The 15,833-nt window shown below is 38.7% G+C and overlaps 1 protein-coding gene across 2 annotated transcripts in view; it reads right to left on the bottom strand.

The window, feature by feature from the left end:
* Positions 1 to 5,175: 5,175 nt before the first annotated feature.
* ZNF318 (zinc finger protein 318) overlaps positions 5,176 to 15,833 on the bottom strand; it is a 26,786-nt gene continuing 16,128 nt past the window's right edge. The window contains exons 6-11 of one of the 2 annotated variants that reach the window (XR_015258096.1): positions 14,896 to 15,182; positions 11,823 to 12,026; positions 11,241 to 11,340; positions 10,078 to 10,196; positions 5,535 to 9,635; positions 5,176 to 5,420 (exon numbers count right to left, since the gene is read on the bottom strand). Coding sequence is in view for 1 of the 2 variants with exons in the window: in XM_086744206.1 (XP_086600332.1) it covers positions 6,216 to 9,635; positions 10,078 to 10,196; positions 11,241 to 11,340; positions 11,823 to 12,026; positions 14,896 to 15,182 (4,130 nt within the window). In the remaining variant the exon portion in view is untranslated. Of the gene's footprint in view, positions 9,636 to 10,077; positions 10,197 to 11,240; positions 11,341 to 11,822; positions 12,027 to 14,895; positions 15,183 to 15,833 lie in introns of both variants that reach the window. The other variant, XM_086744206.1, reaches the window with a different exon arrangement.

The following is a 15,833-nucleotide window of genomic DNA, read 5'->3' as shown; positions in this document are numbered from 1 at the left end:
CTCAAGTGAAATAATTGTGATAACAGTTTAAAAGGGAATTTTCTGAATGTATGACAAAAAAAGTTTGCATGAATAATTTAACATGGTAGCTAAGTTTAAAAATAGCTGGAAGATTCCAGATTGAATTGAGTATTGAGATAGGAATTTTTAAAAGCCTTTTTCCCTACTTTAAGCAGCTCTTCCAAGAGATACAGAAACTATGTTACTGTAGGGCCTTCAAGGCTCTATGAATCAAGAAGCTTCAGAATCTAGCACCCTCTCTTGCCACTGTTAATACCTTGACGTAGCCTTCACTGTTTTAATCCTCTTTGGATAATAATTTTTAAACAAACAGCACTCAGGATCCAGTGTTATTTCATAGAAGTTTAATGTTTGTTTTTAAAACAATACTGTTTAATCAAGAGAGAAGAAGCACCCACATATACACAGTCTTCTTGGATGCTGGCAGAAGAACTTAGATTACAGACATACCCATCAACAGCATGTTTAACCACTAAGAATATAGAAAAAGCCTCACTGATTAATCACATTAATAATAATGAAAAGAATGTGCCCTCAGACCAAAGAGAAGAGAAAGAGATTCCATTCCAGTCATGCAAATCTGCACCCACCTTCTCAGAACAGGATTCCAGAAGTCCATCAGTTCCAGATAATATTTTCTTAGCTCCTGTGGAAATTAACCAAAAGCCAGCAAAGAGAATAGGCTTGTTACAGCAAAATCAATGCTCATCCAAAAATCCTGCTTGCTGAGTATCTGGTGCATTTGGCTGCTACACTCCCAAATCTGAGGCCCTCGTAATTGTTTTCCCCTCTGCATCAAAAGCTTTCAATACCAAAAGCTTTTGCTGTAGTCTGAAAGAAATCTGGCGAGCTTAATACAGAATGAAAAGAGCTGTAGTTGAACATACTGTGAATGTAGGCAGTGCATAGGAGAAGAGATTGATAAGAACTACGATAACTAAAAGTTATGTATTTGATGTGTTGGTCTAGGATGCTACCTTATAAAGCACAGGGTTTCATCTTACAAACCTGAAATAAACTTTCAACCTATAAGCTTTCTTGGGTTCTGAAACACAAATTCAAATCTCAGAGGAATAATTACAAGTCATTTAGTATCTTGGATGATCTCTGTTCTGTAGACATTGTACCCAGCTTGAAGCAGCCTGTCCACACCTCTATCTTGTATCAAATGCCAGACAGATCAAATGTGAATTATAAAATACTGTAGTAAATGCAGATGTGGATTTTTTTTTCCCCCAGCCAAACTGAATCCTTTACATCAATTCATTGCACTGACTGCATGAAATACATCTGCAAATTACTTTGGTAATCCTATCTTGGATTATATGGCTAGAGACACGATCAAGATATACTGATTTGGAACCTCTCTCATACACTCGGTAAAGTGATATTATCTGTGAAACTAACTAGCAGAGGACATAAAGTTTAAAAAGTATCAACAAAGCACCATATTAAATGGGTTTAATTGCATTAAGCCTTCAGTTCTTATGAGAAAAAGCAGTGACTGGTACTCCTTTGCGAATGGAATTTCTTCCCCCCCCCACTAATCAAGCATTTCTAAATAGCCATCTTTCAGGTGGCTGGCATAGCTACAGGAGTCCTTCTCTCATCTAATTATTTGCCATTTACCTCTAATATCTGGGGTTTTTTGTATCTGACAGGAGATGAATACAGCCTACTGAGAGTACTGATGTAAGGACCATCCCTACCATTTTTTTACCAGACAGCTGTTACAGGGCTTTTAATCTTTTTCACAGCTACCATCACTGCTGAAGTGTTATTTTATTTCTACACGCATCTAAAGTTTGGAAACATATTAGACAGGGTGGTATCCCAAGTTATTGGTACTAATTTCAGTGTTGCTTAGGTTCTGGCTAAAGCTCCCCCACAAAAGCAGTTTCTTGAAGAAAAAAATACATTTTATTAAGAACTGAAAACATTACCTTGTGTGTGTGCTCTCCTGTCTGTAAACTGAAGATTCTTCAGCCAGCCTTTTGGAAAAGGGAATGCTGTTTCCCTTGCAGCAGCTCTGATACAGGTTTTATTTCCTGCAGGTATTCAACTGTTCTCCACCACCCACCAAGCAATTCTAATGACTCAGCTCTCTGCATCCCCAGTTGCTGTACAGCTTCATGGGAATCATTGCAGTAGCTTGACTCGTTTTACCAGAGCCTAGAACTGCTATCACACGGTAATCAGCCTTCTCACTGCAAGCAACAAGACAGCCTAAAAAGAAGTGGAGGTAGGATTGCAAAACAAAACCCAGAAACTAAAACTAAATATGGAGCCTCAGTTTTCTGCTCTAAGGCAGAATGTAACAGTCTGCAGCTGTGTTATTTTGCTCAAGTTGATTATAGTCAGGAATATATCCACAATGTCTGAAAATAGCTTACAGAAAGGATTAGTCTAGCAACTATACCTTGCACCTCTTTTCTCCTTCATGCTAGACAGAGGCAGATGGGTCAAGCAAAATCATTTTTATGGCTGCTCTACACTCCCACAGTGGTGGCATGTAGGCTGTTTGCATTTCTCTATGCAGCAGGCACAACAGGACTGAATTCTGTCTCAGGGAATGATTTTGCTCCCTTTACCTTTCTGTAATGCTCTGAGACTAATAAACCTACAGTATCACATCAAGTGCCACATGAAAACCTGTCTCATGATTTTCTCTTGCCCTTTGCACTAAAGAAATATAGGCTTGTCGTGCTTTGGGATGCACTAGTTTCGTGAATGGCGGTGGGTTTGGTTTTCTACAGAGACTTCTGCTATCATCACTTGCTATTTCTGAAAACCGTTTGGAGTTTACCAGGCTAAAAAAATAATCTGTCTTTGCCTGCTTTCCTACTGTTTCCATGGGCAAAATTTAACATCTTTGTGCAGCTTCCCTTAGCTAAGAATTAGGCATTTATTTCCATCTTTGTCAAGAATTAAGAAATAGCAGAGACCTTATATCTTAATCTACTGCTACTACTTGTACTTTTTACCACTAAGACACAAATGCATTTGGAAAAAAATAGTAACAGAATGCTGGTTCATATATTTCTTTTCTGCTCACATGCCATTTGGAAGTCTAAAACAAAGAAACAAGTCCCCCCAAAGCCTATCTGCTGCTTAGTTAAAACTTAGTCAAAGACAAGATTCCACCAAGCTAGAAGCAAGGTTTACCTGCCCAAGAGACTACCCCAGGAAAAAAGAAAAACTGTATTTTGTCTAAAACATTACTTTTGTTTTTAGACTTTTCTTACAATTGTAAAAATTTGAAAGCTGCTTCTCCTTTCCAAATGCTGCCACAGATATTAGAAGAAACTGGAAGAACTATTAAAAAAACACCTGGACTTTAAATTTTGAGTTACAGAAAGCAGGCAGCTTTTCCATGGCTCTTCTTCTACTGCCTTGTAATAAAGCTTAGTTTTGCAGCAAACTTCATCTAGGAGAAAGGCCTTTTTGCCAGACTCCATCATGGCAAACTAAAGGCTGCAGCATCAAATGAAAGCCTAGAGTTAACCCATTGTCCTTTGAATTTACTAGTTATTTGTGCCTGGTTTGAAGTAGTGTAAAAAAACCATTCAAACTAGGCTTATTTCCTCCCTGTCAGTGGCTTTCTAAAAATCAGGAGAAACGTGTTTTCATATGCCTTATGCAGCTTTCAGAAAACTAGGTCAGGAAGGAGAGGTAATGCCATATTGCACCGTTCAAACACACAAGTAAATCCCTTCCATTAACTCACCCCTCCTCCTGAGGATCTGGAGTCAAGAGTCCAAGGCCAGCCTAGAACTTAAGGCTTCCCAGTCAGTGCACTATGCTACAGCTCTGCCAGCACAGGGGACCAGTACAGTGGATAAATCATTTACTGCATGCCTCTGGAAACCACAGCAAAAAAAAAAAAAAAAAAAAAAGAGAAAGGAAAAAAAAAAGAATACATAAATAAAAATATATGCCATTTCATTAAATTGCAAGACAGTGTTAAAACCTCTGTCTGCTAGTCTGCCTAGATGTCATCATCTACACCATCCTTTTTGTTCTTGTCCATTCCGGCAGTTCCAGGACTACCTTCCACTCCTACCTCAAAAAGACCAAATTAATCTTTCTTCCAGTGTGGAACAGAGAGACCTACTCCACTCAGGGATAGAAGAACCACTATTTGACAAAAGAGCATGAAGAGAAGTACTATTTAATTTGTACCATAGGAAGGTTCAGCTTCCGGAAAGCTGAAGATAAAGACAGGGTAACAATTCTCAGTTTCTCATTTGCAAAGCTCTTGCTTTCCCTTGGTGGTAGCTGCTCTCCATTCATGGCCAGCCAGGCTCTGCACTGAACACCACCGCTACTTGTAGGAGCAACTGTAGGAGAGCAGATAACAAGGATATTTGATTTGTATCTGGAATTTAGCTGTCAAATGTAAACAAATAAACTCAGATATATAATAAAAAAAACATTTACAAAAGAAAACTGAGAAACTTTTTTATAAAACAGGATTTAAGCAATCTCTACTCATTACCCGAATCCATTTTAAAAGTATCAAAGCATGTCAAATCTTTCTTTCTCTAGTTTTGACAGCAAATGGTTATTTGAAGAAAGTAGGGCAATGATACTAACAAAGACTTCTTATACCCAAAGCAGTAACTGCTTAACATAATAAAAACAGCTCAAAGAGCCTTTCTCAAAACCCTCTTCCCTTCTTAATTACCTTTTTTTCTGGTGACTTGACCATTTATACTAGATTTCCAAATTCAGCTTAGATAGTTCTTACATTTCTAATATGAAACTACCATAATGACTCCGAAAAATGTTTCATACCTTCTTCACACAGTCATGGAAATGGAAAAAAATGGTGATTTTTCCCCCTCTGGAGGTCCACATGCTGGTAGTGATTACAGAAATATGAACTCTGCTTGGGTTCTGCCCCTGACCCCCCGCCTTGAGTTTTACATAGGACTCAAGACTTCAAACAAACTTCCATTGATGATGTTGACAGTAGTTCTTCCATTGACTTCAGCTGGGAATAAATCAGTTTTTTACTGAGCAGGCTAGCTGTTTAATGTCTTCATCATCTACAGTCTCTTAATTTTCTCAGCCTCTACAGGAGTAAGAAAATAATCGGAATAAAACACTTTCCCTGCTTAAAAAAAAAATAAAATAAAATCAAGAAGAAAGTCTTGTTGACCACCATATGTTTATTTTTTTAAACAATTTACAAATACAAATGTTATATTTATCCAAGCAAACACATTTAATACTTCAGTCTTTAACAAGCTATACAAATGAGAACCATCACAGTAGAGCTTTTGATAGCTCAAGGACCATTCAGGGTAGGCATGCATGTGTCTGTATCACATGAAGCGAGTCCAATTCCTGACACCAGGGTTCTGATCTTCTGCTTCTTCAGAGCTGGTCAGCTGCTAAATGATTTAACACAAATAGTTACTGGATCACAATACTATGAAAGAAAGCCCATTTCAAATCACGTAAGTGACCTCAATGTCTGGTCCAGGTGTCAGGCCACAGAGCCTTACCGATTAGTCTTCTTCTCCAAAAGCCAGTCGGACAGATTTTCTCCCCTTGCTTAGTGATGTGGCATCCATACATGTGCTTACACAATACAATGAAACAGCTTAAGCACAGATGTAATATAACAGTAATTACAAATCACAGAGACAAAAAACAAACAAAAAAAATCAACTCTAATCACATTCTTGCATTTCAAACAGTGAAAGTAAACAAAATCATGCATTACAGTTTAAAGAAATTTTCAGTTTTAGCTCTTCTGCAAGTCTCCATTTCAAAGTCTAAATTGCTGTTCTTGAGCTTGTCCCAGTGGCTGGGCTACTCACGCTGCTACTGACACAAACAGGTGAGCTGGAAATCATCCAAGAATGGTCAAAGAATAAAAGCCCCCAAAATAAACAACAAAGACGCACGCATTATAAATGAGATATTCCATTTTAATAGCAGAGTATAGAAAAGAAATTGGCAAAAAATTCACATGAAAAAACATTTTACACAATTAATTATGTACAGAATAAAGTATGTGTCTGGTTTCCAACGATGTTAAGTTTCACTTTAGTCAAGTCCTATCACAGGATGCAAAATACACCCAAACCCCTCAACTGTAACAAAAAAAACCAACCAAACAAAAAAAAATATACATAATCCCAGCTCTGGCTCCTCAAATATTGGGACTGGCTGGATTCACTTCAACCCACTGGGCTTTCTGCTAAGCTTTCAGCAATTCCTGAATTTGTTGTAGCTTCCAAACTACTGTCAGCAGTTTCTGTTTGCTCAGTCTTCTTGCTCTGGATGGTGCATACTCCCTCGCTTCCTGAGCCACCCTCCTTTCCGTGTGTTTCTTTCAGCCCAGGAAGGAAAGCTTCCATGCACTCAGAAGCCTGACTTTCTGTGCTGCGTCCGTCACAACTCAGTGATGGCATTTCTACAGCACCACCTTTGCAGTCCTCCACTTGCAGAAGGTTCTCAGACATGGGAGAAATGCTCTGCATTTCTAGAACTGGCATGATCCCTTCTGTAGTGTCACTGTTTGAGGACAGCAATCCAAGCTGCGGCATAGCTGTTTGAGAAATCCGTGTGCAAAATTTATCTTCCCGACTACCAGAAGTCAATGTAGCAAAACTAGTAATCTCTGTTTCATCCACTGTTTTTTCAATACCCAGCTTCCTAATTTTACTGGACTCCAGCCTAATGGATGCAACAGTTTCTAGTTTTGAGACTTCTTCACTTTTCTCATTTAAAAGTCCCGCTGTAAGGATGCTGAAACATTCATGCTTTACCTTAGTATCTCCCAAACTGAAATCAGTGCTTTTGAACGCAAGATCTGCTTTCTGGGAGGGAGTCTCATTGTGTTTCACATCTTCTGATGTCAAAGAAACTCTCTTGTTATCCACATGAACATTTGCAGGGGGACTTTCAGATTGCTCAGTGATCAGTCCTGAGTGATTGGTATTCAGATGAAAGTCACCGGCTGCTGAGGTTCTTACAACCTCATGCTTTGTTTCTCGGGAGTGGAGAGCTCCTTCTGAAAGATGCTCCCTATGAACATCTGCTGATAAAGCAACTATTGACTTCTGGGCAAGATCAGAGTGAGCTCTAGAAAAGCCTCTACCCCCTACCTCTTTTGCGTCTCTCTTGACAAAAACATTATCTAATCCCATGTGTCCTAAGGATTTTTTTTCAACTTCAACGACTAATTCTACACTGGATCTGAGTTCAACAATGTTTGCAGAGCTGGCATTGACTAACCATGCAACTTCCTGCCTTTGGGTTTGGTTATCTAATAATACATGGCCTGAAGGTTCAGGTCCAACTTTTTCTTGAGCTTCTAATATGCTACTTCCAGCTTCTGTGTTGGCGAGACACGTGTCTGGCCGTACCTCTGTCAATTCTGAAGCACTAACTTCATTAGAATCAGTTTTTATTTCTACATTTGGAGTATTTGATAGAATCCAACCACTTTCAGAACAAGAACGGGTTGTGATGACCTGTTTTTCTCCATTACTAGTTCTGGAAGTGTCCCATTCAGCAGGACTTCTTGTCAATTCTGAAATCTTATTTTGGGTTTCTGAAATTTTAGAAGCTTCACCAAGGACTCCTGGCTGAGATATTTCCAAAGCTACACTTTTCAGTTTTACATCTTTTAAGGAAGCATCAAAAGAATCCTGTTCTGTCATTACTGCTACTAAAGCTTTTTCTTTTGAAGTGTTTTGAGAATCACAGAGCAAGTCTGGACTATCAGTTTCTGAGTGAGTTCTACATTTATCACTTAACTTTTCCTCTACCAAATGAGAACTTCCCGAATTTTGAATTTCATTCTGTGTTTCAGGTAACAAAGTCTTTGGGTGTAAGCTAAGCTCAGGCTTTACCGCTTTTACTTCCCAGTCTTTCATCTCTGTGTCTTTCTCCAAGGTACTAGGAACATTTGTCTTAGTAACCGCAGCTTTAGTTGCATCTTCCTGTCCAACGTTCTCTTGGACATCTGTTTTCTGTAGGTCACAGAATTCCTGACTGCCTACCTCCTCTCTACTCCCTATATCCACAAGTCCAACTTCTGCAGGCATCAGGATACCAGAAGCAGTTTTTGTTTCTGGCAATTCTGTCATTGATATTTCCAATAGCTGAGGCTGAAGTGGCTTCTTGTTCATTTCAGCCCGATTCTCACCAAGAACACAACTCCCTGTTACTTGATTATTACATTGTGAGGAACCTTCTTTCAATTTACTCTGAACATCTGTTGAAAGAGGAGTCTGAAATTTTTGGCTTACGTCTTTCTGAATACCATTTTCAATGTCAGGGCTCATCTCAGTATGAAGTATTAAAGTCTCCTGAATATCAGTTCTCTCCAGTTCTGAGCTTCTCTCAGCTAACTGGACCTGGCTAACTTCAGTAGCCACATTCTGAGGATCCTCTTTCAAGGAAGATGAGCTATGATTTGTTCTAGGGTTTGCAGATGAGTCTGTAGGTTTTGTTAGGTTAAAGTTTTCTCCATTCGGAAGTGCAGAACTTGGAAGCCTGCTGTCAGTCGAACCTTTTCCACTACTACTGTAGAAAATATCATAGAGATCTTTAGCATTGGCTGTGGCCAAGCAAGAGTTTCGTTTCTCTACCTTTTTTGCCTGTTCACTGAAAGCAGTTGAAGGTGGTGGTGGTGGAGGGGGTCTCACAGGCATTGCCAGCATTGTCTGTTCACTTTCAGACACACCTGGAGCTACTTCATCCGCAGGGATGACAGATGCCTGCTGGACTGCTGGTGGAGGAGGGGGTGGAGGTGGAATATCTGAAGTCTGAGAAGACTCGCTTTTCTCTGATGCTTTCAAATCCTCCTCTGCCCCTTTTAAAATTACTTCTTCTCCTCCAAAAGCTTTTGAGATGATATCTGGAGGCAGTAGAAGATCTGTATTGGTTTCTTTTACCACAGGCAGTGGTTTCGTGGTAGTTCCAGAGGATTTTATTGACAAAAACGTGTTCAAAGGTGCTGGTTTGCTAACTGTTGCAGTAGTAGTCTTCCTGAAAATCATTGTGGGGACTGGTAGATTGGGTAGAATTTTTGCTGGTGTTGATGTGGAAACAACTGGTGTCCATGGGCTAGTGTGTGGAATAACAGTTTTCCCAGACAGTTTGATTTCAATGGGCTTAACATGGAGTTTCCCAGACTGACACTTGTTCTCCTCTTTGTTTCCTTCTGTACTCTCCTCCTTTGGAATAACTCCTCCTGGGGTTTTATCCTCTCTCTCAGTCTTTTTCCAGCTGAATTTCCCAAAGGAAGTCTGGCTTGGTGATTCCTTTTTAGACTCATCTTTCTTTTCCTCTTTTTTCTCCTCTTTCTCTTCCTTCTTCAGCTTAAGCTTGATACCCAGTTTTCGCCCAGAAGAATCTATTTTGCCTTGAGTTTCACTAGTCCCTTCTCCAAGCTCTGGGATGCTGTTTGCTTCCTCTTTCTTTATTATTTTTGGTTTCTTCTCGTCCTTCTCTTCTTTCTGTTTCTCAACTAGTTTCCGTTTCAGCTCACTCTGCCGCCTGCGCTCTGTTTCCAGAACTACAGCCAATCCAGCCTGACGGTCTAGATTTCTCCTCTCTTCATAGAGTGGGTTTTCATCTATGTATTTCTGTGGAAATAAATGGCACAATTTTAGCCACTGTTTCCATGAAAAAGAAATAAATAAATTCAGCTCTGTAACAATTTTGACTTGTTCAGTAAGTGCCATCTCAACACTAAGAGAGCAGGGAACTTCTTCCTACCAAGAAACTGAGATGCTACAAACTCCACATTCTCTAATTTAATGTGAACTGAGTGGTGGCTTGCAGCAGTGGTGGCACTTTACAGAAGAGTGTGAAAATCAACACTGGGACTTAAAACACAGTTTCACCCCCATGCAAATGAAAGATTAGTCTCTATATAGTGGGAAGTTCTGCTTGTTTAGTTCAGCAGAATGTAGTGAAGATAATCAAATAAATATACTCTAAGGAGTCAAATGTCATTCTTCAGGAAAGGAAGACAGTAGAAGCTAACAGAAAGAATGACTCACTCCTGGTACACCAGTTACCAACCTTATATTTCTCATTGTGGGGATGACTTTTCACATGCTGCTCTGCTGAGATTTGATCTCCAAAAAATTCATGACAGAGCTGGCAATAATATCCAGTGATGGGAATCAGAAACTCAGAGCCTGAAAAGGCCGAAGAAAACCATCAGAGAAACAAAACTTAATAAATGCCAAGCTCTTAACAAAGCCAGACAAACATAGCAAAGAACAACAGCAAAACCTCCAGCAATGTTCCTTTTGGAATAGTTAATCCTGCTTTCCTTACGCTTACAGTATGGGAAATACGACTACCAGGAGCAGACATGTAAAGTGAAGAAGCTTGATTACTATGATTCAAAAAATTATTTTAGTGCTCTCCATCATATTAAGGCTATCCCCTATTCAAGTAGGTTAACATTTCCTACAGCCTTAATCTATTTTCCATCTTTATGGTATAGTCTGCTCACATACTAAACACCTGGTTTATAAAAAGAACACAAGTATTTTCAGTGAAGTTCAGCAAGACTGCATCCTTGTGCCTACAGAACCAGCTGCCATTATCTATCACACTGCACATCCTCCTTTAGTGGGCACTACTAGAAGTACATAACAGATTAATAAACTGAGACTGATCACTGGCCTATTTAGACATTCAGATTTTAAATCTTATATTAATTTTCAAATAACTTACAGCCCCTTCCATATGGCTTTCTCAGATTCTCTGTATCTACCCTCCACCAAGTACTCATCCGTGATTTTTCAGGGACACTTCCACCAAAAATGTATTGAATGGAAGAGTCTGTTACAAGGCTGTGTGGAATAATGCACAAGATCTGCCCAAACACAGAAAGTTCTCGTGGTCATGTTCTGAATTCCATTAAGTTAGCAAAAACCACTTCAGAACTACACTGGAGAAAAAAAAGGCCAGCTGGTATTAAAAAAAAAAAAAAAACACCCTAAACTCTAAAAAGAAGAGAAGGAACCATGCTATGTTTTCCTACGGTACCGCTTCATGACCTTTTCCACAAGAATAACCATGAAATTAAATAATTTGCCTTTTACCTAATAATATAGTATCTAAGTGTGCTCCTACAACAAAATAAAGTTTTGAAATTCCTTTCTCTGAGCAATTGGAACGTGCTGGAGGGCAAAGGGAGCTGATATCCACGTCAAAAAAAATTAACATACCTTTGGCAGGAACAGTTATCTTATCGATGCGTTTTATGGAGTCTTGTTTGGTCTCACTCTGCGTCTTCGAAGCCCAAGGTCTGTTGTAAGGATCCAGGGTCTATTTGCACAGTGACAGAGGTATACAGGCTCATATATTACACTAGCAAGGCAAGTACACTTGTCTTTTTCCTTTTTAACATCCTTTCAGAACACTGAACATTAAAATCAACGTGCAAATATTTACAGGAATTATGTTTTCCTCTCTTTCCCCTCCCATTTTGCATTTTATAATGAGAAAATAACCTGTGAAAAGGGTAAAATGTAAATGATGGCAAGGGACAGGTAAACATAGGAAACGCAAATATCAAACGCTAGTTCCTGAGGGAACGGAACACAGGCCCCATATACACTAGTCGGAACACACTGGTAGCTGTACAAACTGCTGAAGTCCAACATTAGGGAAAAAGAATCGGATAAGCAACTTCTTGGGTTCATTATTACTTCAGATTCTCTTGTAAAATTTAGTTCTTCGATGTGTGTTTTAGTGTTAGTATTTATAGCAATATGAAATTCACTTAGTGAAGGAAACCTGCAACATACCTGTCTGTGTTTCTTATTATGCATGTGTGTGAAAAAGTCAAACATGGTCCCGCAGATGGTATTGCAGTCTTTGCACCAGTGGTTCCCTGCATCATAATATTCATAAATATTGGCCAACTGGAAAGGATGTTTGGAGGACTGTGAAGAAGATTCTGCTGGTTTCGGGCTTCTACCTCTGGATTTCTCATTAGTAGTTTTTGATTCCTAAATTGAACAAAAGGAAACACTTCTCTAAGACAAGGCAGGACAGACATAATGCTCTAGAACTCAGAACCTGCCTCCAGCAGAAGCCACATACATAGAAAATATATATATATATATCACCTGCTTTTCAGCGCCCAGGCTAATTCCATCGTTTCAGAGAGCTGGTATTGCCGACTAAGATGCTGCGTGGTCACAGTGAAGAGCTTCCAATAATGAAGAGCTCCCAGATGTAATGGCTGGATGGTTGCAGGTAATCAAGGAACCAAATGCACAAATTCCCTATGGCATGCACCCTTCTCACTTTATGGGTTTTGCATAAAGATCTGAATAGCTCCAATTTACCATACTAGCCAAACAATGCCCAGAAGACCTAAAATGGTTCCCCTAGAAGCATTCAGAAGTTACTGTAAAAGTAGCTTGGATTAAAGCAGATTGAAAAAGGAAGTAAGAATTAGTTGACTATGATTTAACTCAATTGGCTTTATCAGATTATTTGAGAACTCCTGAATTCTCCAGAAGACTCGTGGCTTAGCAATAATAGAAGGATGGTGTTTTGTTAATTACCTGAGTATATAAGGTGAAGCATATTGCGATTTAAAGATGTGATTATTTGCAATTACATTGATTTGTACAGAAAGATGCCATACAGTGATACACAGACATTTCAGGACTCTAGCCAAAATTAATACCGCACTGATGCTGCAAAGTAGCAAAACAGATAATCCCTGAAACATATCATGAATGAGCCCTGCTAATTTAGATTACGACAGTACTAGATGTATTCTGAGTTTTGAGTTACATTTTCAATGGCTGAAAGGCCATTATGTTATCATTTCTAATCTGCATGGTAGTCTGGAAAAAACAGCATGTTAACTTAGCAGAACTGAGTTCTGTCGTATGACTTGTTATTCACTGTTGGCGTTGAACACATTTACTTAAACAGATTCAAAATTGTTAAATAACATCTGCCTTACTTGAAATTCCTTTCGATAAACAGGGATAGATTCTCTCCTATTAACACCTCCCCACACAACATACATTGTAAATCAAACAATGAAGAGACACCCAGGCCACTATGCACCCCACCAATATCCATATCCCACTACAATCTAGTTCTTAGTAGCAGAGTAGGGAGTGACCAGTGAATATTTACATATATTCTGTCTGCAAGAACATAGCAAAGCTGACATTCTCTTAAACAATGAGAAGACCAACTTATGATCCACAGGAAGTGTATGGAAGGATGTTCATGACCCACCCAATATATCCTATAAAAATACTATCTCAACCAGAACTTTAAAAAGACAATGCTTCTCACATAGATAGCTGACAGCCAACTCTTTAACTCCAGTTTGTGCTTAACCCCAGCTCAAAGATGCCTTTATAATTTGCTACTATTTAGAGCCCAGAAAAGATGATCTGTCTGTTTAGTACAAGACCAGCTTCACCTCTGCACTCACTATCTAACTACAACACACAAACACAGGTTCAGCAGCAAGAAACCACAAGGTAGCTTGCACATAAGCAGAAAGGCATACGTTTTTGCCCTTAGCTTGGCATAGTCGATCAATCCCAGTGTCAAAAGGCCTGCACCGTCTTTCTTTTCATTAAAAAAAGTAAACAATCAGAATTACAAGGTGAATCTTAGACACTAAGGGCAATGTCCTACGTGCCTATAGATATCTGAAAATATTAAATGTTCCTGGCTAGCGCTCAGAATTTTCCATGTTAAAATAAGGAACTATGAAAAGGGGATCAAGTTATTATGGGTATGGACAATACAAACAATGAAAATTAAAATAATAAAAAATATATTCACACATGCCTTATCTCAATATAAGAAAGCAATGTAACTTAATGCAATGTAGGATTTAGCAGACACTGTTGCCTACATTAGTTTTTCAATGTGGTGACTGAAGCAAATGATTTGTAAAAGTAAGTGGATACTAGACTTCAGTGACATCTCAAGAAACAACAAAAACAAAACACAAAAGCAAGCCTTAAAATCAAAGACATCTAACGAGTTATCTGAACCAGAACACGATGAAGCATAAGAAAAAGTCTACAGGATACACAGATTTGAGTGATCTTGGAAGAAATACCTCTTACCCTACTAACATTTTCCTCTCTGCAAAAAATATACAGTAAAGTCTACACAAAAAGCATCTACCATCTCTCATCAACTATTTTAGTTACATATTTGAATAAACATCTGAAAAGCAAGATAATTAATCTCCTAAATATACGTATAACCTTTCAGATGCTACTATCATACAGTACTTCCAAAGTAAAAACTATATTTTGGAATGCAATAAGCCTGTTCTGGTATATCCAGCACTCAGTAGTACAGACCATGTCAGAGAGACCATACTGATGCATTTCCTAAGACAGAGCATGTACATAATAATCATGTTAAGCTGACAATCATATGTGAATCTTGTGATTTGTTAATATCATCACCCAGTGAGAAGACCAACATGCTCCAAACTTGCAGAGAGCTTTGCTGCTACAAACATTCCTCCTTGACAGGCCATGCCAGAAATGCTGTAGAGAAAAAAAAAGTCTGTCCTCCTGGTATGGTATTGAGACTGAACAGCTACAAACACTCATGATATTATTTAATCCAATCAACACCTCAGCAAAACCAAGATCAAGACCAGGAAGTGGTACTGAACTGCACAAACCCTGAAGGAAATCATAAACACTGATACATTGATTCTCACCTGCATGCACCATCAAAACCAGCGTATGAGATGTGATAAGAAATGACATCAAATGATCCTCTAGTGAATGTCTGGGAGCAGCTGTCTCCCCAGTGCCCTCTTCTCTTAGTGGGAAAATCACTAGCACACAAGCCAGAAGACTTTACCTTGTTGGAGGAAGATGTTTTCTCCAGACCTTTTGTATTTTCTGACTTGCTGTTCTTTTCCGAGGAATCTTTGGTTTCCACAGATGGCTTCCGGGGTTTTTCAAAAATGTTAATCCCCAGGATCTGTGCTACTTTGTCAAGCTCAGACTGCTTCTTGTCAGCTGCATCAGATTCTTTATGCAGCTCTGAAATCTCCTTCATAATGTTCTCTTGCAGTCTGTTCACTTCAACCAACAAGGGGTCTTTGTGTCCATCCTTCTCACGACGTTTTTTCCTCAACATCTCTCCTGAGTCAATCAAGGAAGCAGAAGAATTGGAAATGCAACAGGAAAACTGTCTTAAGATTTGTATAACTATTCCAAAAATAAGTAAAACACTTATATTAAATATTACAGCTAAATCTTAACTAGGAAGCTGTAAAGATGGAACTGACTCTTAGGTACAGCATCACTAAATCTGCACGATCCACCTCTATAAGGACTGCCTTAATATACACCCTAACAAAAGCACCATAATCCTCAAGAGAGAGAATAAATTTAATAATCACTATTTCCCTGTGTGACCAAACAAGCAAAAGTTAATCGTATGTTCTAACCTGAAAGTGTTGTTTTCCAAAAGTGAAAGAAATTCGTATTTACTTGGACTGATCAAAATTTTTAAAAATAAAAAAGTTAGCTCTGTCTAGAGAGGACTTTTCCTTCTCCAAATAAGATTCATGAAAAATTGAAAGGCATGCTGACATATCTTCAGTTACTCTTTCTCACTTCTTCTAAAAAAGCACTAAAATGCAAAGTGTAATTCATTTAACTTATCAAGCTGCCAAACAAGATGCAAGAGCAAGTGTTTGCTTCAGTGTAACAGACAAATTTTGACATAATTAATTTTAATATAGTAATTATGTCACTGCTTTCTCAAGAGTTCTGCATTGCCTAGAGTAT

This window comes from Chlamydotis macqueenii, chromosome 3, assembly GCF_036417535.1.
Source record: "Chlamydotis macqueenii isolate bChlMac1 chromosome 3, bChlMac1.mat, whole genome shotgun sequence".
Lineage (NCBI taxonomy): Eukaryota > Metazoa > Chordata > Aves > Otidiformes > Otididae > Chlamydotis > Chlamydotis macqueenii.
The sequence above is the reverse complement of the archived record's forward strand: the minus strand, read 5'-3'. Positions and strand labels throughout refer to the sequence as shown.